This window comes from Panthera onca, chromosome C1 (genome assembly GCF_046562875.1).
Source record: "Panthera onca isolate mPanOnc1 chromosome C1, mPanOnc1 haplotype 2, whole genome shotgun sequence".
In the NCBI taxonomy this organism is placed as follows: Eukaryota; Metazoa; Chordata; class Mammalia; order Carnivora; family Felidae; genus Panthera; species Panthera onca.
In genome coordinates this window covers 185,678,739-185,702,796 of record NC_138346.1, presented here as the reverse complement: position 1 = coordinate 185,702,796, position 24,058 = coordinate 185,678,739, and the positions used below count along the sequence as shown (strand labels likewise).

The 24,058-nt window shown below is 44.2% G+C and overlaps 3 protein-coding genes across 11 annotated transcripts in view; 1 reads left to right on the top strand and 2 right to left on the bottom strand.

Moving 5' to 3' along the window:
• Positions 1-12,172, bottom strand: part of TESK2 (testis associated actin remodelling kinase 2) — a 131,824-nt gene extending 119,652 nt beyond the window's left edge. Inside the window, exon 1 of one of the 2 annotated variants that reach the window (XM_060622346.2) lies at positions 11,831-12,172. The gene's annotated coding sequence lies outside the window, so the exon portion shown is untranslated. The remainder of the gene's footprint in view (positions 1-11,830) is intronic. The other variant, XM_060622345.2, reaches the window with a different exon arrangement.
• Positions 12,173-15,413: 3,241 nt separating this feature from the next.
• On the bottom strand, positions 15,414-18,865 carry CCDC163 (CCDC163 homolog). 7 transcript variants are annotated; one of them, XM_060626831.3, is made up of 10 exons: positions 18,317-18,861; positions 18,198-18,228; positions 17,837-18,027; positions 17,664-17,745; positions 17,313-17,499; positions 17,132-17,199; positions 16,779-16,846; positions 16,372-16,472; positions 15,943-16,059; positions 15,414-15,688 (listed from the first exon to the last, which is right to left on the bottom strand). In XM_060626831.3, the coding sequence occupies exons 1-10, from the start codon at positions 18,392-18,394 to the stop codon at positions 15,664-15,666; spliced, it is 948 nt and encodes a 315-aa protein (XP_060482814.1). In that variant the 5' UTR covers positions 18,395-18,861; the 3' UTR covers positions 15,414-15,663. The 7 variants fall into 7 exon arrangements, with proteins under 7 accessions (XP_060482814.1, XP_060482813.1, XP_060482812.1 ...); XM_060626830.3 differs by having other exon boundaries at positions 17,837-18,024; positions 18,198-18,231; positions 18,317-18,860; XM_060626829.3 differs by having other exon boundaries at positions 18,198-18,231; positions 18,317-18,857.
• A 43-nt stretch (positions 18,866-18,908) lies between these two features.
• Positions 18,909-23,580, top strand: MMACHC (metabolism of cobalamin associated C). Of its 2 annotated transcripts, XM_060626837.2 has the most exons (4): positions 18,913-19,168; positions 21,129-21,323; positions 22,050-22,202; positions 22,688-23,580. In XM_060626837.2, exons 1-4 carry the CDS (start codon positions 19,088-19,090, stop codon positions 23,105-23,107), a joined length of 849 nt encoding a protein of 282 aa, XP_060482820.1. In that variant the 5' UTR covers positions 18,913-19,087; the 3' UTR covers positions 23,108-23,580. The 2 variants fall into 2 exon arrangements, with proteins under 2 accessions (XP_078308110.1, XP_060482820.1); XM_078451984.1 differs by lacking the exon at positions 22,050-22,202 and having other exon boundaries at positions 18,909-19,168.
• The last annotated feature ends 478 nt before the right edge of the window (positions 23,581-24,058 follow it).

The following is a 24,058-nucleotide window of genomic DNA, read 5'->3' as shown; positions in this document are numbered from 1 at the left end:
ACATAATTTCAAAATCAATCTATATGAACTTGAATCTCTTAAAACATTTAATTATGAATGTATATAAATACAACTACAAAGGATGTAGTCATTAAACTGAATTCATATTAATTGCAGCATATTACCTGGCATTTTTTTAACTTTCTGATAGGGGTTTGCTTCCTTGAAATATTTTTTCTGATTTAAGTTTAGGAAAAAATTTCAATTGCAGTTTATTTTTTTTTTTAATTTTTTTATTTATTTTTGGGACAGAGAGAGACAGAGCATGAACGGGGGAGGGACAGAGAAAGAGGGAGACACAGAATCGGAAACAGGCTCCAGGCTCTGAGCCATCAGCCCAGAGCCCAACGCGGGGCTCGAACTCACGGACCGTGAGATCGTGACCTGGCTGAAGTCGGACGCTCAACCGACTGTGCCACCCAGGCGCCCCTCAATTGCAGTTTAAAATGTATTCTCTGGGGGTGCCTGGGTGGCTCAGTCAGTTAAGTATTTGACTCATGGTTTCGGCTCAGGTCATGACCTCAGAGTTTGTGAGTTCGAGCCCCGCATCGGGTTCTGTGCTGTCAGCACAGAGCCTGCTTGAGATCTCTGTCTACCCCCCTCTCTCTGCCTCTCTCAAAAATAAACATTTAAAAATAAAATAAAATGTATTCTCTGGTATAATTATGGTGCTTTAAGAGGGCCTTCAATATGATTTCCTTAAATTTGTTATGAAGCCCCAACATGACCAGAACTTTACCATGCCAGAGGAATTATCTGGTCTTAAGAATCCAAAGGAAACAGCATACAACTATTTAAAAATGTATTTTCTGGGGCACCTGGGTGGCTCAGTGGGTTAAGTGTCTGACTCTTGGTTTCAGCTCACGTCATGATCTCGTGGTTCATGGGATCAAGCCCCACATTGGGCCCTGCGCTGATGGCTCGGAGCCTGGTTGGGATTCTCTCTCTCTCCTCTCTCCCTCTGCCCCTCCCCCCACTTGCTCACCCTCTCTCTCTAAACATTTAAAAAATTAAAAATAAAAAAAAGTATTTTCTCACAATGCCTTTTCTCAAGGGTCTTTATCAAATACACACGTAAGTTTCCTTTCAAATAAAGGGTCATTTTCAGGCCAAAATTTCACTCCTGTGAAATATTTCTACTACTTCACAGGCATGAAAGATTTCAACATTATTTCAGACTAGCCAGAAGGAAGCACACTACAACCTGTAACAGGTCACATAACATGACAATCTTCAGTGACATTTGTTGCATCCATAATTCCTTAGTCTGGCTTTCAAATACTATGCTCTACTAAAATGGGCCTAATCATATCCACCTTAACCCACCTTTCAAGCCCACCCTTCCCTTCCTATTTCAGCTGAAGTGATATTCACCTCATTCTAACTGGTTGTACTCAATTAATGTCTTCCTATCTCTACTCTTGCACCTCTTCCAATCTATTCTCCAAGCGGAGTAAACTTTTGAGAACTCTTCCTGTGTGATACAAAGGCTCTTTCTTATTTTCTGCTACCCTCATCTCCAGCCTCATCTATCTCTATCCCTTTACCCACAGACACGATCTATTCCAGACATAGAGAACAATTTGTAGAGCCCTGCTCTTACTTCAATGCCTGTACAGGTAATATTCTTTCTCCCTGTTATGTTCTTCATGACCTCTTCAAACGACTCTCTCAATAATCACCACACGTGGGAAGTGTCCTCTGACCCCTCAATCTCCTTTTTTTGTGCTTTGATAATGCCTTGCACAAATCTTTGCTATTACAGTAATTACATAGTATTTTAATTGTTGTTTATCTATCTCTTTCACTGGACTATGAGCTCCGTGAGGGCTTAGACTCAAACTTACTCACCTCCAAATGAATTGTGGCATACAAATTTCAATACTACTATATGAATCAAAATTTACAGTGGAGGAAAAAAATAGGCCATTGAGATTCCATATTTTTTAAAAAAAAGTTTTAATGTTTATTTATTTATTTTGAGAGAGAGAGAGAGAGAGAGAATGCACGCGTGAGCAGAGGAGGGCAGGGAGAGAGGGTGAGAGAGAATCCCAAGACGACTCTATGCTGACAGTGCAAAGTCTGACGCAGGGCTCAATCTCACGAACCGTGAGATCATGACCTGAGCTGAAATCAAGAGTTAGATGCTTAACCAACTGAGCCACCCAGGCGCTCCAAGATTCCATACTTTCTATGTAAAAGCATATTCATTCTTTTATTCATTCAATCAACAAATATTTATTTAGTACCTACTAGGAGCCAAGCACTATGCCAAGCTCTAGAGAGTTGGTGATGATAATACAGACACAAACACAAGAAGAATTCTGAGAGAATACAGTCCAAACTGTTAATACTGGCTATTAACTGTTTGAATCTAGGGAGGGTTTGAATAATTTCTATCTTTTCCTTTAAAATTACCTCTATTTCCCCATTCTTCCTTAATGAAAATGCATTAATTTTATAAACACACATACACACAAATATATATGTGAGATATCCTCACAAATTGCAAATTCCTACAAATCAGTAGGAATATAATACCCAAAGTAAACAATGTATAAATTTGTGTATCAGAGCTAATATGAAAGCAAAACAATTTTTTAGAACTTTTAGTCAGATTCTAATTATAGATTTCAAATATAAAGAATAAACTGGGGCACCTGGGTGGCTCAGTTGGTTACGCATCCAACTTCGGCACAGGTCATGATCTCTCGGTTCACAAGTTGGAGCCCTGCATTAGGCTCTGTGCTGACAGCTCAGAGCCTGGAGCCTGCTTTGGATTCTGGGTCTCCCTCTCTCTCTCTGCCGCTCCTCCCCCCTTCGTTCTCTCTCTCTCTCAAAAATAAATAAAACATTAATAAAATTTAAAAAAAACAAGAACGGGGTGTCTGGGTGGCTCAGTTGGGTAAGCATCCGACTTCAGCACAGGTCACAATCTCTCGGTTCACGAGTTGGAGGCCCGAGTTGGGCTCTGTGCTGACAGCTCAGAGACTGGAACCTACTTCAGATTCTGTGTCTTCCTGTCTCTGCCCCTCCCCCACTCATTGAGCTCTTCCTCTGTCTCTCAAAAATAAACAAAAACATTAAAAAAATTTTTTAAAAAAGAACAAAACTAATGTATGCCAAAATACTTCCGGATTTCCACAGTATCTACTTTTGAAAAAGATCCCATGTAAATTGCCCAAGGAAAACACTGACCACAACATCAATACCACGAGTTTTTCCACATTGCAGAAAGAAAATTATGTCAATGTATTCCACTTATGCAGAAGAGATGACAGCCTCCATACAATTTATTCAGAAGTCAAATTAATAAATAACAACACCATATTTCATCTGTATAATGATTTACAGTTTATAGTTCACAAAGCACTTTGACCTTCACAATAATTCTGTTTTCTTGTTCCCACTGGATAGATTAAAAAATGAAGGATTAAAATGGAGGCCTTTCTAAATATGACTCAAAATCCAAAAGCCATAAAAGAAAAGATTAAGAAATTTGTCTACATAAAAAAAAGAAAGAAATTTGCCTAAATAAAAATCTAAAAGTTCTGCATGGGAATAAAATAAAGGAAGACAGAAGACAAATACCAAAATGGGAACACATACCACAGGAAAACAAACTATCATATATACATGAATTATATAAAGTATGTGTGTGTGATGTGTATAAAAATAGAAAGAGACCTAGAAATCAACAGAAAAGAGGCCTATGACAACAGAAAAATAAGAATTTAAACAGGTAGCTTATAGAAAATGAAATATGAATAATTCAAACAAGATAAATAGATGCTTAACTTTTACCACAACTTTTTTAAAACTTAAAACTAGGTACCATTTTTCTCTATCAGATTGGCAAAAATTCAACTTTGATAACAGCAAAGCATAATATTAACAACACTGACCCTAGAGCCAGAGTGCATAGTTTGAATTTCTGCCACAATAGCTGTATGGTTTGGGCAAGTCACTTAAATTCTCTATTTCTCAATTTATTCACCTGAAAAACAGAGATAATAATAGTACCTATCTCAAAGGGATGTTAGTAAGATTAAAGGAAGTAATATGTATAAAGCACTTCAGATATTGTCTGGCACGTAGTAACCACTTTATAAGTATTAGCTATGATACAGCTAATGTTGGTGAGTGATCAAGCAAGCTTGATATACCTCAAGCAATGTATCTTAGAATAACCTCTAAGGAAAGCAATTTGGCAGTATTTCATATTTATAAATGGATATTCAAAGGATATTCTTTGACTTAGAAATCCCACTTTCTTCCAATTTATTCTATAACTACCCTTATACACATGTAAAATGACATATGTTCAAGGGGCTTCCTTACAGAATTGCTTACAATATAGGAAACCTGGAAGTAATACAAATGTCCAACAATAAGGAACTAGTTAAATAAATTATGATAGAGCCACTCAATGCAATACTATGCAGGTGATTTTTTAAGAAAGAAAGAAAGAGGGGCGCCTGGGTGGCTCAGTGGGTTGAGTATCCGGCTTAAGCTCAGGTCATGATCTCACAGTTTGTGGGTTCAAGCCCCGCATCAGGCTCTGTGCTGGAGGTTTAGACCCTGGAGCCTGCGTCGAATTCTGTCTCCCTCTCTCTGTGCTCCTCCCCCACTCATGCTCTGTCTCTCTCTCTCCTTCAAAAATAAATTAAAAAATTTAAAAAAATTTTTATAAAAATTAAATAAAATAAAATAAAATAAAAAAGAAAGAGGTTAGGGCGCCTGGGTGGCTCAGTCGGTTGAGCGTCTGACTTTGGCTCATGTCATGATCTTGCGGTCTGTGGGTTTGAGCCCTGCATCGGGCTCTGTGCTAACAGCTCGGAGCCTGGAGCCTGCTTGGGATTCTGTGTCTCCCCCTCTCTCTGCCCCTCCCCCATTCATGCTCTACCTCTCTCTCTGTCAAAAATAAATAAACATTAAAAAAAATAATTAGAAAAAAGAAAGAAAGAGGGGCACCTGGCTGGCTCGGTGGAACATGTGACACTTGATCTTGTGTTTCAGTTCGAGCCCCACATTAGGTGTAGAGATTACTTAAAAAAAATTTTTATTTTATGTTTAAAAAAAAAAAAAAGAAAAGAAAGCAGAAGCTTTTTACATACTGATCTAAAAAGGTCTCCAAGATATAGTATGTGAAAAAGTAGTATAGGGTGGGCAGGGAGTACAGATGAATGGGGAACCATGTGCTAACTTTTACATTAAAAATGGGAAAAATAGGGACGCCTGGCTGGCTCAGTCAGTGGAGTGTGGGACTCCTGATCTCAAGGTTGTGAGTTTGAGCCCCACGTTGCACGCAAAGCTTACTTTAAAAAAAAAGCTGAGGGCGCCTTGGTGGCTCAGTCAGTTAAGCATCCAACTTCTACTTAGGTCATGATATCGCAGTTAGTGAGTCCGGGCTCTGTGTTGGGCTCTGTGCTGACAGCTCAGAGCCTGGAGCCTGCTTCAGATTCTGTGTCTCCCTCTCTCTCTGCCCCTCCTCCACTCTCACTCTATCTCTTGCTCTCTCTGAAAAATAAACATTAAAAAAAATTGTTTAGGGGCGCCTGGGTGGCTCAGTTGGTTAAGTGCCCGACTTCAGCTCAGGTCATGATATCACGGTTCATGGGTTTGAGCCCCATGTCAGGCTCTGTGCTGACAGCTTGGACCCTGGAGCCTGCTTTGGATTCTGTGTCTCCCTCTCTCTCTGGCCCTCCCCTGCTCACGCTCTCTCTCTCTCTCTCTCTCTCCCAAAAATAAATAAACATTAAAAAAATTTTTTTTTAATAAATAAAAAAAATTGTTTACCTGGGAAAAATAAGATTTTATATTCATATTTATATGCATTTGCCTGAAGAAAGTCTAAAAGAGTATAAAGAAACTAGTAGGGGCATCTAGCTGCCTCAATCAGTACAGCATGCAACTCCTAATCTCAGGGTCCTGAGTTCAAGCCCCATATTAGGCATGGAGCCTAGTTAAACAAACTAGTAAAAGTAGTTGGGAGGAGGCATGGAACTGGGTGCATGGGGGACAGGCATAGGAGTGAGACTTTCACTGTTTATATTAAATATATAAATATGCAAACATTTATTTAATCATGGAATGTATTATGTCTTCATAGATTAATTTTTTTATTTTTTTTTAACGTTTATTCATTTTTGAGACAGAGAGAGACAGAGCATGAATGGCGGAAGGTCAGAAAGAGGGGGAGACACAGAATCCAAAACAGGCTCCAGGCTCCGAGCTGTCAGCACAGAGCCCGACGCGGGGCTCGAACCCATGGACTGCGAGATCATGACCTGAGCCGAAGTCGGACACCCAACCGACAGAGCCACCCAGGCGCCCCCATAGATTAATTTTTTAAATGTTTGTTTATTTTAAGAGAGAGAGCAGGGAAAGGGCAGAGAGAGAGAATCCCAAGCAGGCTCCGTGCTCAGTGCAGAGCCCATGCTGGGCTCAATCCTACGAACTGTGAGATCATGATCTGAGCCAAAATCAAGAGTTGGAAGTTTAACCGACTGAGCCACCCAGGTGCCCCAAAAGATTAATTTTTTTTGGAAAACCTGAATCTCACAGAGGATAAGAAATTTGCCTACAATCATATAGCTAATAATAACAAGATTGATTACATTGTTTTTCCTTATACCATACTGCCTTTCTGAAATTTTCAGGAATGGAAGACTTTAAAATGATCACAAATAGGGACGCCTGGGTGGCTCAATCAGTTGAGCATCCATCTCTTGATTTCAGCTCAGGTCATGATCTCATGGTTCATGAGTTTAAGCCCTGCATTGATCCCTGCTTGGGCTTCAGTCTTCCTATCTTGTCCCCTCCCCCTGATTACTCTCTATTGCTCTGTCAAGATAAATAAAAATATGGGGCACCTGGGTGGCTCAGTTGGTTAAGCATCCGACTTCGGCTCAGGTCATGATGTCAGAGTTCGCGAGTTCAAGCCCCATGTGAGGCTCTGTGCTAACAGCTCAGAGCCTGGAGCCTGCTTCAGATTCTGTGCCTCCTCTCTCTCTGCCCCTCCCCCGCTCACAGTCTGTCTGTCTCTCTCAAAAATAAACATTAAAAAAAATTTTTAACAAACAATAAATAAAAATAAACTTTAAAAATGTATCACAAAAAGTTTTTTTAAAAATTTTAAAAGGGAAAAAAAATTTTTTAAGGGGCACCTGCCTGGCTCAGTCAGTGGAGCATGTGACTCTTGATCTCGGGTCAGGAGTTCAAGCCCATGTTGGGCCTAGAGCTTACTTATAAAAAAAATTACCACAATGGGAATGCAAGCTGGTGCAGCCACTCTGGAATACAGTATGGAGGTTCCTCAAAAAATTAAAAATAGAACTACTCTATGACCCAGCAATTGCACTACTAGGTATTTATCCAAGGGATAAAGGTGTGCTGTTTCGAAGGGACACACTCACCTCAATGTTTATAGCAGCACCATCAACAATAGCCAAAGTATGGAAAGAGCCCAAATGTCTATCAGTGGATGAATAGATAAAGAAAATGTGGTATATATATACAATGGAGTATTACTCGGCAAACAAAAAGAATGAAATCTTGCCATTTGCAACTATGTGGATGGAACTAGAGGGTATTATGCTAAGCAAAATTAGTCAGAGAAAGACAAATATCATATGACTTCACTCATATGAGGACTTTAAGACACAGAATAGATGAACACAAGGGAAGGGAAACAAAAATAATATAAAAACAGGGAGGGGGACAAAACATAAGAGACTCTTAAATATGAAGAACAAACAGAGGGTTACTGGAGGGGTTGTGGGAGGGGGGATGGGCTAAATGGGTAAGGGGCATTAAGGAATCTACTCCTGAAATCATTGTTGCACTGTCTGCTAACTAATTTGGATATAAATTTAAAAATTAAATTAAATTAAAAAAAGAAAAAAAATTATCACAAGTAGGCTTTTCTCTGAAATAACCACCTACTCTTGAGTGCTCAGCAAAAATAATACTAGTGACACCACGCTGAAGTAATTAATCTCTGTATGATGACTTGGAAAATAGTATAATACCCATTGTTGGTCCAAAACATTCACCATCACCCACACTATACATTGTAATAATTGGGCTTCATTTACTGGAAGGAGATGAAATTCTTATAAAAGCCCTTATCACAGGTTTCAAATTCCAACACAACATTCATTTTGCAGAACAATGAAGGGTACGGCACTAAGAATATATCTATAAACACTTTCACATAGGGGGAAAAAACATTAAAGCAAGTCAGCTTTCTACTATAAGTAAGCCAAGGAATGAGTACATGTAAATATGTAATTTTCTTTTTACAAATAACATAAGCACAAAATGTTATTGGGGATCCTGGGGTGGAGAGTCCCTAGCCTAGCCTGCCAATACTTTTATTCTTATTTTTTTTAATGTTTATGCATTTTTGAGAGAGCAAGCATGACCGGGGTAGGGGCAGAGAGAGGACAGTGGATTCAAAGCAGGTTCTGTGGTCACAGCAGCAAGCCCGACACGGGGCTTGAACACATGAACCGTGAGATCATGACCTTTGCCAAAGTCAAACGCTCAACCAACTGAGCCACCCAGGTGCCCCCATACATACACTTTTAAACAGAATTAAACAGGCTCACCATATGCTAAATCTCAAAGGATTTGTGTTTGAGACCATCCCAAATACATATCGGTATAAGAGAATACATCAAATAACCAGGGCAGTAAGTATCAAGGATCTCAACAGTAATTCACAAACATCTGTATCACCTAGTACTACTTCTAACAAGTAACCAAGAACCTCCAACTCGATCCTCAGTCTCTCAGTTCTGACCAGCCCCACCTACAGACCCCAACATCTCCTGTGTTCCATTCCCTGCTATCATCCCGGGCAACTATGACATCCATACTAATGACATGTCCAACATACTTCACAGCCCCATAACCTCCCACTACTTCAAAGCCTATACTTCCACTGGCTTCAACAGCACTATGACAGTTACACCCTGGTTGTTTTGTTTGTTTGTTTGTTTGTTTGTTTGTTTGTTTAACCTTGAAATATTGAACTCTCAGCTTTCCCATTCTGTATTTCTTAAAGAACCTGATCTTCAACTATATTTCTCATTGTCTGCTTATTCTTCAAGCTTTTACTTATAATCCTAACTTGGACTCTCAGATTCCATCATATCTCCCACACTATTACTAGCAGTATAAAGTTACTCTCCATTTTATCTTTCTTTTTTGTATATTCCAATTCTAGATCAACTCAACCATCTTTTTTGCTCTCCTGCTCTTAGGCTTCTGGAGAAGTATAAAATCCATGCTACTAGGCCCTATTACAAATACATTATTTCTAACTTTTACTGGGCCCTCAATGTGATCAGCAATGTTTTGTTTTTTTTTTTTTTTATCCTTAATCTATTCTTCTTTCATTTCCTATTGAAGATTTCCATGGCCCTAATATTTACCATAGTTCCTTCAGTCTCCAGAAATAATTGACTTCTCTACAGATAACTAATCTCATCAAGAAAATAAGGCCACCTGGAGTGCCTGGGTGGCTCAGTAGGTTGAGCATCCGACTTCAGCTCAGGTCATGATCTCACAGTTTGTGGGTTCGAGCCCCGCATCGGGCTCTGTGCTGACAGCTTGCTCAGAGCCTGCAGCCTGCTTCAGATTCTGTGTCTCCTTCTCTCTCTCTGCCCCTCCCCCACTCATTCTCTGTATCTCTCTCTCAAAAATAAATGTTAAAAAAACTAAAAAAAAAAAAAAAAGAAGGCCATCTGTCAAACTCGCTCACCTTTTCCTTCTACCACATCATTATCCATCTTGACTTGTATTATTGTCAAGGAATAAAACCCAACTGATTTCTTAGGTAAATTTTCCACTCAATCTACAAAATTCTTTCACTCATGCTAAAAAGAAAAACACCCATGTGCCATAGTGGAAAGAACACAGGTTTCAGAGATAGATAGATTTTGTTCAAATTCTTGCCTATAGTCTTCCCAATTGTAAAAGAAGGATACTGATACCTAAACCACAAGGCTGTTGTGATCTATAAAGCATCTTTATGGCATCTGGCAGAATATATTCTCTCTTTCTTCTAAAAAGATTTTATCTCTAAGCAATTTCTACACCCAACGTGGGGCTCGATCTCACCACCCCAAGATCAAGAGTCGCATGCTCCAGCAACTGAGACAGCCAGGCACCCTTCAGTATATTCTCATCTCAATAAAGATGTTTCACTACTATCATCTCTTTCACAACCACACTTGTTGAAAGAGTAATTTTACTCACTGCCTCCCATTTATTCCTCAATCCATTATGATCTGACTACTGCTATCATTGCCACCACTGCACTATCTGAAGCGTCTTTCAGAGGAAACAAGAGATCTCCTAATTGCTAAATTCAGTGGTTTCTCTCTAATCCTCATTCTGCTTGACTTCTGCAGCACCTGACAGTGATGGTCATCCCCTCCCATCCTGAAACTCTTCTTCCTTTGGTTTCTATTATAATGCCATTCTGTTCCAGTTCTTATCCCATTCCTTTAACCTATCTTCGTGTCTATTGCCCTTCAAATAATGATGTTCCTTCTGGTCCACAGCCCTTTTCTTCTATTCTTTCAGTGTTACCATCCCATATCAAGTCTTCAAATATCCCTGTTATATTCTCTGTTGACCCTCAAATTTATGTATTCAGTTCCAACCTTTCTCCCAATTTTCAGACCCCACAGTATTATCTGAAAAACACCTCAAATTAAGCATGTCCAAAGGGAACATTATCTTCCCTCAAAATTGCTTATGTTCCATCCCTATTACAATTAACACGACCAACACATCCCACCAATGAAGTCAGAAACTTCCCTCTCAACTCTGGAAACATCATGGAATTGAAACCTCCTGGAACTGCATGTCATTGTCTTCATTTTCCTACCACTATCCCAGTTCATCCCCTCCGACCTAGAGTAGCACACTGGTTTCCTGCCTACCTAGGTTTGTTTTATCTACCTCCACACTGTCTTCACTTTCATTTCTTCCTCCACATTTTCACCAGAGATAATCAATCATACCAAATTCCTGCCTAGAAAACTTTCAATGGCCCCCCATACCTACAAAACAAAGTCCAAATTCTTCAGCAAGGTTTTCTCAGAGTTATAAACGGAAAGGTTTTAGATCAGACAAACATGGTTTTCAAAAACAAAAACAAAACAAACAAAACCATGGGTTTCATTTCTAGCTAAATCTAAATACTGGCTTAGTCCAGAGTCTTCCAAGTGAAAGATAAAAGGCAGAGAAGGGAGAACGAGGGATGACAGGAGAAAAGAAGGAGACAGTAGTGTCTGAGGTGGGGGACGGAGTATTTTCGAGTTTAAAAATGGAAAGTTTCCAGAGAAGAGTATTTGAGGGAAGTGTTGAGGGAAGTAAAGTGACGGAGACCAGATCTCTGAGGGAGGAGGGATTACAGAGACGAGGGAAGCTCTCAGTGTGGAGTTGGAGGTCTCTGAAACAGGAGTTCTCCGAGAAAATGAAGGATTCTTGAGTCTGTGAAATGAGAAAAGTTCCTGAGTCAAGGACCAGGTCCCCGATACGAAGGAACTTCTAATGGGTTCCTGGCCTCTGAGGCAAGAAGGCGGGGGTCGGGGAAGGGGTTGTCCCGCGACCCTGAGGGAAGTGAAAAGGGAAGGGGAAGGGGCGAGAAGTGTCCCCAGCCGCTCAGAGGAAGACCTTGGGAAGCGAAGGGGTCCTGTCGGTGTTGAGAGACCCGAGCGCCAATGCTCCGGAACCGCGGCGGTGTAGCAGCCGCGCGCGCGGGCCGGGGTGCCCCGGATTTGTGCCCTATGCGCTCTCTCGGCGTTACCTGAGGCGGGACTGAGCAGCCAGAGGGGTGCCTGCGCGGGTGGGAGGCGGAGGCAGCAGCAAAGTGGGAGCATAGTAGCCCTCACAGCTTGGAGGCGGCAGAGGCTCTCAGCCTGCGGAGGCGGTGGGGGTCCCTCGCGCAGAAGCCGGAGACTCGGCGGAGCTAACGGCGGCGAAGGACAAGGAGGCTACTGCCATGGCCCCGCAGTCGGGACCGTTCCCCCCGTCTGCTTGACGGGGCCAGGAGAATGATCCCAACGGCGAGCCAGAAAGGGCAGCTGAAAGCTCCGCTTGAGCTCCGCGACCGCGAGCCACTGAAACGCCTGCCCAAGTAGGCTGGAGGACTGGGGGCGGGGCCTCGGCGGCCACGCCCCTCTTCTCAAGCCTCCCAGCAGCCAATCAATCGTCGATCCTTGATAAACCAGCTAGTGGAATTGCCCAATTAGCGTTAGGAATGCCACGTGGTATGAGGGTGGACTCAATAGGCGTCCGGGAAAGCCAATCAACAGCCCTAGGCGCCAACTCCGGAGGACGAAGAGAACCAATAGAAAGTAAGAGGAGGTTAAAAACAGAAGAGGCAGTGTGCTGGAAAGGCGGAATCAAGGAGGAGGGAATACACCTGGGGGAAACTCAAGTCCCTGGACCCTCCAGAGGGCGGGACAGTAAATACGAGAGGGAACAATTAAAATGCCAAACATATAAACGATTGGTAATTAATAAAACTAACAGAAAATGGGTTCGACTGGCGCGGCTTTGCAGTTGGTGAAGGAATAGCTGAGTAAGGACTCTCTGAATAAGAAAAAGCCATTTGAACGTAGAGTCCTGCAGGATCTCGGTATACTGTAGGGGAGAAATTGATACATAAACTATTATTATTAGCTACTTGGGATAGTAAAAGCAATGAGTTGGGTTCAAACGCTGAAGCAACAATTAATCTAGACTAAGAATTGATTCGGTGAAGCCTTCTTGGAAGAGAGAACGCTTGAGCTGGCTTGAAAACTGAAGATTTTGAAAGAGCTGGGTAGGGAATAAGAATTCTATTCAACTGTTCACCATGCACATATTTCCTTCCTCATGCTTTCCATATGCCTGGACTTCAGGTGCTCATAATCTCACGCCTGAGCAGATTGGAACAGAGTTTCCAGGGCTAGAGCAGGCAAAGAAACACCAGAGTATGGGCCTTCCTGCACCAATATTTCCTTGGATTAGAGACCTCCTTTCAGACATCTTTAGACTTGCCTCCTACTGGAAGAGTCTTGACAGATAAGTGGGATTTGAATAGTTGGAGTATAGGTGGTGTACATTCCTAGTGGCAATAAAATTTAAGAAAGATGAGTGTATGATTTCACTCATATGTGGAATCTAAAAAACAACAAATGAATAAACAAACAAAAAACAGAACCAGACCTATAAGTACAGAGAACAAACTGATGGTTGCTGGAAAGGACAGGGAACAAAATGGGTGAAGGGGAGTGGGAGATAGAGGCTTTCAGTTTTAGAATGAATAAGTCACGAGAATAAAAGGCACAGCACAAGGAATATAGTCAAAGGTATTCTAATAGTATTGTATGGTGACAGATGATAGCTATACTTGTGACCATACCATAATGTATAAATTTGTCCAATCACTATGTTGTACATCTGAAACTAATGTAACATTGTGTCTCAACTACAGTTAAATAAAAAGTTTTAAAAAGATGTGTGATAGGAGATAAGAATGGAAGTTAAATGTGGATTGAGCTTAAATGCCAAATTTGTCCTTTTTTATGCTGTGAGAGTTGTCAAAGGTTCTCGAGCAGAGTAGTCTCAACAGGACACTGGTTTAGTTAGATTAATAGGTAGCTCACAGTATCTCCAAAAGGAGAAAAGAAACCACCCAGCCCTGTACCCTTGGCTCAAAGCCTTTTCTGTATCATTCTTTTGGCAACACATGATGTGCTGCCACCTGGTGACAGTTCAAATACCATTGTTCCCCACTGCTATTTAATTTTTCTGTTGTTAGAGCCCTGGCACCTTTTTTTTTTTTTTTTTTAATTTCTTTTTTTTTTTTTTTTTAACGTTTATTTATTTTTGAGACAGAGCATGAACGGGGGAGGGGCAGAGAGAGAGGGAGACACAGAATCGGAAGCAGGCTCCAGGCTCTGAGCCATCAGCCCAGAGCCCGACGCGGGGCTCGAACCCACGGACCGCGAGATCGTGACCTGAGCTGAAGTCGGACGCCCAACCGACTGCGCCACCCAGGCGCCCCAGAGCCCTGGCACCTTTTAAACCTGTCTCCCACAAAGCCTGATGCAAAGTATTTGATAAATAGGTACAGCACTGGTAGCAAGTATAATTGAATAATGCCATCATACCATATGTATCACATGCCCAGTGAAAGATGTAAAAGAGAGGGGTTACTTATACCCTCAGTGGGAAGATGAGCCTTGATGGCAAGTTTTTAGGTTTTTGAACAAGTTCTGTTTGACCCAAGTCTGATCTCTACCATTCCACTGTCAGAAATTTCCTTTATAGTGAGGGGAAAGAACCAAGGATTGCCTTATAGTTATTTGGGTGTCAAAGGCCCACTCTTCATTATCTGTCTCCTAGTTAGGCCAGGGCCTTGAATGCATCGTATAACCTGCCCTACTGATCTCAGCCTTTTATTATGCTTTTATTTCAGAATTGTCTCCTCTTCCCAGCTAGATGGAGCTAAGAGCTGGGAACTTTATAAGCCCACTGCACATCTTAACTCAGGGCAAATACATACCAGGGCTGGTATGTATTATCCTCAATAAATATCAACTGGGTGGATGAATGGCATTACCTTTTGTCTATATTTAGCGGTGGAAGAGACCTCATGAGTCCTTAGTGGGATGCTGCTGCTTCTAAGGAAATCTTGGACTGCATGCTCTAGAATACAAAATCCAAGTAAGAAGCAAGTAAAGCTGCCCTTAGCCTACATAGAAAGATGTACTTTCCAGAGAGCAAGCTTGTGATGGAAGGATTAGAACTAATAACCACAAGGCATTTTTTTAAATATAACAAGAAATATAGAGTACATCACCCCTAATGATTCGATTAATATTAAATCATGAAATTTGTTTCATCTAATAAATATATACATGTATATTTACTAGGCCACAATGTAAACTATATTTCTTACTGGAGGTCACGTCAAAAAATTTTAAAGCCACTGGATTAGAGGCAGAGACTGAAAGAAAGGAGACCAGGAGACTGTTGCAGAAATGCAAGCAGGGCTGGGCTACTGAGGATGAGGAAATGTGGAGGGACTAGAGTAAGCCTTAAGAGGTAGGAGCTGGAGGTGAGGAGAGGAAGCCTCCTATTGCTCAGGTCCAGGGCCTATATAAATGTCTTGCCCTCCTCTGCATCCCCACAGCAATACTGGCCTACCTTATTCTACCTACCAGAATGGGAACTCCCATCTCCTTCCAAATTCCACTGAGCAGAGGGCTTGCACTCAGCTATGAGTATCTATGAACTTGGACTTCAGAGAGAGGGATGGCAGAAAGCAGTCCAGTAACAGGAGGAAGGGTACAGTTGAGTCTATCCCATGTGGGTGCTGATTCACAGAAGACATCAGGAAGAGTTAAAACATTTATTGTAATTATTGCCTGGTGGGCAGGCAGTGACAAGCCTCAGTAAGAGGGCAGATACCAGCTAGATCAAGAAAGGAGGGACATGGGGCCCAGAAACAGGGCCTTGAAGGGGAAGGTGAGCAAAGCTACTCTTAGAAGTTCTTATAGGTCACTCAGGAACATTGTGGGGCCCTTAAAGAATATGTTCTCCTGCTCAAGGCTCTGGGCCTAAAGCTGAAAGCTGCTGGGCTCCAGGTTAGAAAGTGTGCTCTTCTGGAGATCTAAGGGGATAAAAAGGGAAAAGAAAACAAACCATCAGCAAGCACTATGATACACACAGAACTAGGCCCTAGGCCTGTCTGATGGGGAGGAACATACAAGCCTGACCTGGGATAAGTAACGACAGAATGATGGATTCACTAAAAAAGAGGCAGAGACTCCATTCTACCCAGTGTCAAATAATGAGGCAGCTGACACACACGCACCATTCAGATTCACCCTCCCCCAGACCTGGGATCCCTGCCCTTACTCCCACCTAGTTTCCCAGCTACTGTTGCTGTCTGGAAGACTGACTTCAGAGGTAGATGAAGAAAGAGACATGGTGAAGGTGGCAGCCAGGGACAACTTAGATTGGAGGATGTGAATGGAGGTCCTGGAAAGGGGAACAGAATCAGAAGCAGAGATGGAGACAGTGGGTCAAGAGGACCCTTCCACCATAGAACTGTTCTCCTTCATGAGGCCAGGACCCCGGTCTCCTCTCCCTTTATCCTTCAAACATATAAAGATACCTCAGTGACCCTGTATCAAGTAAAGAATGCCCAGTACTGCCTTTACAGGCTGTAACCCAGATACCAAACCACCCCTACCAGCCCATGTCAAATCTAGGATAGCTGAACTTTGGTCCCCAATGCTTGGCCTCTGAGACATATCCCTTCCACTGCCACAAGCATCCACACCCCCTGACCTGAGGAGGTTGTGCTCCTGCCGGGCATCCTGGACCTCTGTCCTGGCAGCCTCCAGGGTGTGACCCTTGACCTCCCTGCCACTTTGCAGCTGCTCCAACATCTGCCAGACCATGGGCCCAGGTAGGACCAGGTAGGTACATTCCTCTCCCTCTCCAGGAGGAATCCCCCTCCCCACCATTGGCATCTTCAGCGCACATGGAACCCTCATGTGGGCAATGACAGTCTCTCAACCTGGAGAAGAGGGCTTGGGAAGAAAAGCTTTGGAGGGAGGTAGAGTCAGCACAGGGAACAGAGAAAGAGATAGGGGTGGGAAAGGGTATGCTGGCCTGCCTGCACAACAGAAAAGACAGAAAGGAAGGAGCCTTCATAGGGAGATATGAAGAAATAGGTCTGATCCTGGTCCTACCTTCCAGCTGTGGGCCTGAGCTTGCCCCCCTTCAGCCATCTGTTTCAGCAGCAGCTCCTGGTGCTGGCCTTCAATGAGAGAAAAATGTAAGAGAGCTGTTCTCCAACTTCTTTCTTTTCTCCTCCCAGCCTTGTACCCAGCCTGGTGCTGAAAACTGAGACAGAAGCATTCTGGTCTAGCATTCCAAACTGACTGGGGAAACTAGACTCACACCATGGAGGCAAGACAAAACACTTGGCCAGACTTCTGAGCAGCTCAAGAAATCAGAGCTATGGCCACTTACTGGGACAGCAAAAAGGCTTTCCAGAAAAGGGGACAGGTGAACTCATACCCACCCTCAATCTTTTACTCACTCAGCTGGTCCTGCAGCAATTTCAGCTCCTCCTGAAGAATCTCTGATTCCTCCCACAGGAGTTGACATCTGCACAGATGACAGCAGTGTCATTCGAAAGCCAATCAACAAGCCCTGAGGACACTACCAGAGTGCCAAGAGTTCAGAGGCCCAAAGAAGGAGAGGTCTTGCCCGTCACTTACTCATTCTGCAGCTCTTGGTGAAGGCAACCCGTAGCACTACGTTTTTGTGGTCCTGTTTGTATTTGGGCTTGGGCCTGTTCCTGCACCTGGCTTCGAAGACCCTGCAGTTCCCTTCTCAGCCCCTCCAGGAGTTGATCCAGGAGAAGGACCCTCTGCTCTGGGCTCCCCTGCAGCAACCTTAGTGATGCTGTAGTGGGACAAACTGAGGATCAGTCCTTCTGAGACTTTTACACATGAGCCTACAGATTCCACTTGCAAATCAAGACACAAGTGCACACACAGGAGATATGTAACAAAACTGTGTGCATACATAATGAGCTGTGTGCAGGAAAAAAATAACTGGCCATATACCTTCCAGGGTACAGATCTTATACTTCTGCTGCTTTTGCTCTTCCAGCAGCCCCTGCACAGCCTGTCTTAGTGTCTCAGTCACCTACCCAGGCAAGAAAAGCCACTTGAGCTACTGTGCAAGGGGCATCTCACACAAACACAAACACATACACACCTAGGATTCCACACTTTACCTGAGCCTGGGATTGAAGCTGGGATTGGAGAATAATAACTTCATCCCAGAGAGAAGATGCACCATGGGCCTTACCCCAACTCAGCCTCTCTGGGACAAAGGGAGTCTCTAGAGCCCAAGGCTGTTGAGCATGGACTTCAGACTGAGGAGGCAAGTGATGAGGGGAAATCCAGGTCCCAGCCAAATCTCCTGCTGAGGGAATAAGCAAGGGATGATTGTAAGGCCTAACTTTGGGGAGAAAACAGATGTTTGTTCAGGAAAGAAAACAGTTGGAATTTGGAATAGTGGATGATACAGGCACTGGAAAAAAAGCAGATCCTGGAAAAAGAAAAGAACGGGGGCAGAAAAGGGACAATACTCACCCGCTGTGGAGACTCCAAGAGGATACAGCCACTGCTACAAAAAAAAAGTTCACAGGCCAATAGGCTCTGAGTGTCCCTAAACCCAAACCTCCAACGGGGGCCCTCAGGTGCCCCCTCACCTTAATCCTGGCCACATTTCCATCGGTAGCATTGAGAAGCACGTCGAGGTGCTCAGACCAGCTCAGGCTCCTACTCATAACCTTCCGCAAGGCTCCCTGACGTCTTGTGCCTTTGCTCTTCCAGCCCGGAACACCAGAGACACAGCCCAGTAAGGCCACACTTCAGATCGAAAGTGGGGAGTGGGGATGTAATACTAAAGGTAGGGAGGGATGCAGTTATCAAGCCAAACTGGGACTGGTCAGGAGGGCAGCGCTTGGGGGCTCTAGGGGGAAAGCGGGATGCTTTGATACTCAATTATCAGGTGGGAATTGAGAGTGCCGAATCTTGGTCGAAACCTTCCCAGACCCAAGACACAGGTACCATCACTCCGAACCTGTGCCAGCGACTACTGCCCAGTTCAAACCCTCCTGTAGGCCGGGAAAGCCCGACCTCGGACTGGCTGCCGCAGCGCCACGTGGGAAACTGAGTTTGTCTCTCGCGGAAACAACCGGCGATGGAGGCTGTAGAACTACGTTTCCCTGGTAGCGGCACGAGCATTGACACTGCCACCGTGAAGCTTGCCGGGAAACCGAGACTTTCTGATTCTGTAGCTGTTGAACCCAAGGACCAAGTGCACTACATATCCCAAGATGCATTGCATAGAGCCAACGCTACCCCGCTGCTGATCCCAGTGGTTCTTGGGAAATGGAGTCCAAGCTACCTTGAAACTTAACGGCCCAGGTTATCCTTGAGACTCCATTCCCCAGCAAGGTCTGCGCGTTGCGTGCACTATGGAGCTGCAAGTCGCAGAACTGAAGCAGAAGATCGAGGACACATTGTGCCCTTTTGGCTTCGAGGTTTACCCCTTCCAGGTTGGTTTATCCCTCTGCGGTGCTGGAGCGAGGTGTATGATTGGCCTCGGTGCTATTGGCGTGAAGCTCGAGAGCCTTCTGATCTTTCCCGAGCTCCTCTGGCCCCATGTCCATCTGACGTACGGGAACATGGTGTCAATGGGGACTTTGTTAAAGAGGTAGAGAAACGGCCGCATGTTTGTCCTTGAAATCCCATATAAGGCCATATTGATGAATGGGAGACACCACATAAGCCAGTAATCTTGTGGCTCTACCACCTCCATAATTTACAGGAAGAAAGTGACCAGTGGGGTCAGAGTCATTTGAGAAGCATCCTTCAGAAGGGGCGCCTGGGTGACTCAGTCGGTTAAGCGTCGGTTTCTAAGTTCGAGCCCCGCCTTGGGCTCTGTGCTGACAGCTCAGAGCCTGGAGCCTGCTTCGGATTCTGCGTCTCCCTCTCTCTCTCTGACCTTCCCCAGCTCGCTCGCTCACTTGCTCTGTCTCTCTCCCCAAAAAGTAAACATTTAAAAAAAAAAAAAAAAAAAAAAGCTTCCTTAAAGAGTTAGGATAGAGCAAGGCCTTGTAGGTTTGTGTAGCTAAGATTTAGGTTATTTGAGGGGGGAAGGGCATTCCTGTTGTTGAACAAGCAAACAATTGGCTGGTTTGTTCCATCTACCAACAGAGGGCTAATTCATGATGTTGCCAATCACCAGCGCTGGGCTGGATACAGAAACTGTGCACTCGCCTGTCACAGAAGTCTGGCACCACTACCTACCCTTGGAAAGGTTCCCTTGTTTACACAGATCCTTCCCCCTTATCCAGTGCCCTTTGTACTGAGCTGTGTGCTTGGACACAAAGCTAAATCAACTCAGGTTGAGCCCTTTGCCTGATGCTTAAGAGACAACTCACTCCCACCCCTTCCACTGAGTGGCACACAGCAGTGCTAGGAAAGAATATAGTGAAAGTATGTTGGGTCTAGCTTGAGAAGGACTTCCCAGAAAAAAATATAGAGTTGAGCTATATATGAAAAGAAGGAAAGAGTATTATGTACATCCCAAATATCAGGAACAGCTTAAGTAAAGGTGTGGAGGTAGTGGTGGATGGCAGGTATGGAGAGAGTGAGAATGTTTGGTGGGTCAGGTAGAACTGGGTGAGTAGTAAGAGTTATTGTACTAGACTCCTACTTCTCACCCTTTCCCTCCCCCACATCCAGTCAGACACCAAGACCTTTAGGAATCTGTCACTTGAGTCTCCCACGTCCATTCCCTTCCATCCAACCCCTCTGTGTTTGGATTACTGCAATAATCTGCTTGCTATCATTTTGCATTCAACCTGTCCTTACACTGCAGCCAGATCTTTCCAAAGCCGATCATGTACATTTCCTCCTTAAATCTTAAATGGCTAGCCCCCCCCCATTGTCACCAAATTAGACCTATATTCCTTAAATTAGTATCTAGGCCAGTCATAATTTCACGCCTACTGATCTTTCCACCCTTCTCTCCTGCTCCCCTTTACAGACCCTTCACTTCTATCAAACTAGACAATTTGCTGTTTTCCAAATATGTCATTTTTGCATGTCTTTGTTAATGCTGTGCCCTCTATTTAGAATAAAACACCAGATTTTCTCTCCCTACATCATCTTGTCAGTTTCCTTCCTACCGTTCAAAAACAGCTTCCAAGAAGCCTTTTCTAGTTTCACAGGATCCTCATCAGGCCCTGTCATTGCACTAATCACAGTAGTTTCTTTTGGTTCTTAGTCATGAATTCTCTGCCTCTTTATCCCAAACTCCCTGTCAGATTCCCCTATGGAGGAGTCCCCCATAAATATACATCATGCAGCATCAGTAGAAATCCATTCACTGAATGAATGAGATGGAGACAGCCCAAGATGTATGAGGCCTTGAATGCCGGGCCAAGGTATGGACGTGACAAAGGCCTAAATTGGCCCTCCTGTGTAGCCTGAATTTTCTCTCTGTTCTAGGTGGCATGGTATAATGCACTCCTGCCTCCAGCCTTCCACCTACCCCTGCCAGGACCTACCCTGGCCTTCCTGGTACTCAGCACACCTGCCATGTTTGACCGGGCCCTCAAACCCTTCCTGCAGAGTTGCCATCTCCAACCACTGACTGACCCTGTGGACCAGTGTGTAGCCTACCACTTGGGCCGTGTTAGAAAGGTGAGCAAGGTTCATATATTCCCCCAGGTTTCAAACCCATAGCTGCTTTCAGCTACTCTAAGCTCAGTGCAGGATCTAGACCTACTTACGGCTATGAGCCACTTTCAGATGGGCTATGCTAGAGCATCTTTGACATTGTGAGCTCTCCCCATTCTGCCTTAGCCCAGTTTCAGCCACCTTCTTCTAGCAGCCCCCCAGGTCTATAATCAATCTCACTTACCCTATCTCAGATGGGCAATTACATGAACTTCAAACCAGACTTCCCTTAGCCTCCAAGTGAAATAGGAATAAGCCTAGCATCCCCTAAGCATCTTTCACCTGTCCTTGCCCTAGACCTGGATATTTTGTATGTCTTTGGGGCCTTTTGAGGGTAGAACAATATCCCCACCACCACCAGACACATGCACACACACATATATATATATATACATACATCGGGTCTCCCCAGAGCTGGGCCATGTCTTCCTCCACACTGAGACTTGGAAGGGCAGAGCCAAGTCAACCCTTGTAATAGGCATTTGTGAGCAAGACCTTGTTATTTCCCTTCAAATATGGGCCTTCCTGGACAGAGTATCATTTTCTTCACAGTGGAGCTCCCCCAAGTTTAAGGTCATGTTTTCCCTTTAAACAACTTCTGAGGACAGGACCAAGTTAACACAACTAGAGCTCTCTAGGACAAAGTCATGATTCCTCTCATGTTGAAATGAGCTTCCATCTCTATCCCAGAACCTCCCAGAGTTGCAAATGGAAGTCATCGCTGACTACGAGGTACACCCCAATCGGCGCCCCAAGATTCTGGCCCAGACTGCAGCCCATGTGGCAGGGGCTGCTTACTACTACCAACGGAAGGATGTGGAGGCTGACCCCTGGGGGACCCAGGTCAGAGGGCAAGTGTGAATGAGTAGGGACTGGGAGAAAATGGTGAAGGCTCCTCAAGATACCAATTCACATTCTTCCACCTACCCTGGGTAAATGATTTGGTAGACACAATCCAAGGGAAAGGTGTGCCCTAGTCAGGACCCCAACCCCACATGCTTTCTGGAGTCGGCCTGGGAACACATCAGGTCAGAGAACTTAGTCTGTTAAAATCTTGTTACATGATGGAGGGGTAGAGCAGTAATCAGGAAACCCAACAGTAAGACTGGGAAGTTGACAGAGACTCAGCTTAATAAACCCTTCCTTCTAGGTTCCTCATGGCCAAAGTGAGCTCATGAAAAGGGTTGTCCATGAAAGGAAATAGGGGAACCCAGCCAAAGGAGAGGTTCAAATGTGGAATCAGTGTTCCTTGAAAATAAATGAACAAGCCTAGCTTGCAGTGATGATAGTTGGACTTACTCCATGACCTTGCTTTACCATCTCCTCAGCACATATCAGGTGTGTGCATACATCCCCGATACGGAGGCTGGTTTGCCATCCGAGGAGTAATGCTGCTGCCAGGAGTAGAGGTGCCAGATCTGCCACCCACAAAGCCCCTGGACTGTGTACCTACAAGAGCTGCCCGAATCACCCTGCTTGAAGGCTTTAATTTCCACTGGCGTGACTGGACATACCGGGATGCTGTAACACCACAGGAGCGTTACTCAGAAGAACAGAAGGCTTACTTTTCTACTCCACCTGCCCAACGCTTAGCTTTGTTGGGCTTGGCCCAGCCCTCAGAGGATCCTAGCTCTGCATCACCTGAGCTTCCTTTTACCACACTCCCACCCAAGAAGCCCCAGAATCCCAGCAGAGCCCGAGGCTGGCTCAGCCCCAGCATCTCACCACCTGCATCCCCTGGCCCTTGATATCCTCCCTCCTCTGAGATCCCTATTTATAAGTGGTACTTGGCTCTAGAACTCCTTTGGCTTTGGCAAGGCCAGATATTTTATTTTGGGTACAATATTTTTGTTTAAACAGGCTTCATGCCCAGTGTGGAGCCCAACATTGGGCTAGAACTCACGATCCTGAGATCAAGACATGAGCTGAGATCTAGAGTTGGATGCTTAACCAAATGAGCCACCCCAGGTGCCTGGGTACGATATTTTTGATACAAGGATTGTAATAGAGCTCTTCAGTGAAGATAACAAAGCTCAGAAAAATTTAGTCAAAAGTCGAAGATCCAGAATTCCCACCTTAAAATACAGGATTTATTCCTTTCCATTTCTCTCCAGTGCTCCAAGATCCTACTTGTTACAGAGCCTAAAAGGCAATCATCTCCTACCTAATGGCACCTGCCTCACAGGCTTGTTGTGGGGAATAAACAAACACATGCAAAGCATTTTTGAAACCATGCCTGTTTTAAATTTTTTTTTTTTTTCGTTTATTTATTTTTGGGACAGAGAGAGACAGAGCATGAACGGGGGAGGGACAGAGAGAGAGGGAGACACAGAATCGGAAACAGGCTCCAGGCTCTGAGCCATCAGCCCAGAGCCTGACGCGGGGCTCGAACTCACGGACCGTGAGATCGTGACCTGGCTGAAGTCGGACGCTTAACCGACTGCGCCACCCAGGCGCCCCAAAACCATGCCTGTTTTATATTAAGGGGTGTATGAGCTGTCATTGAAAGCCCTGGGAATTCTGTACTGCTCTTAGGTCTTGCTTGGGAGGAGGAGGATAGACTAGACTAGCTTATGTCTGGAAGGGTACATAATACACCAGACTGTTTTGAATCTTTCTTACCCACAAGGGCTCAGGAGAAACCCACCTTCACCTCCCCTATACCCCTCCCACCTCAGAACAAGGAGATGAATGTAGCC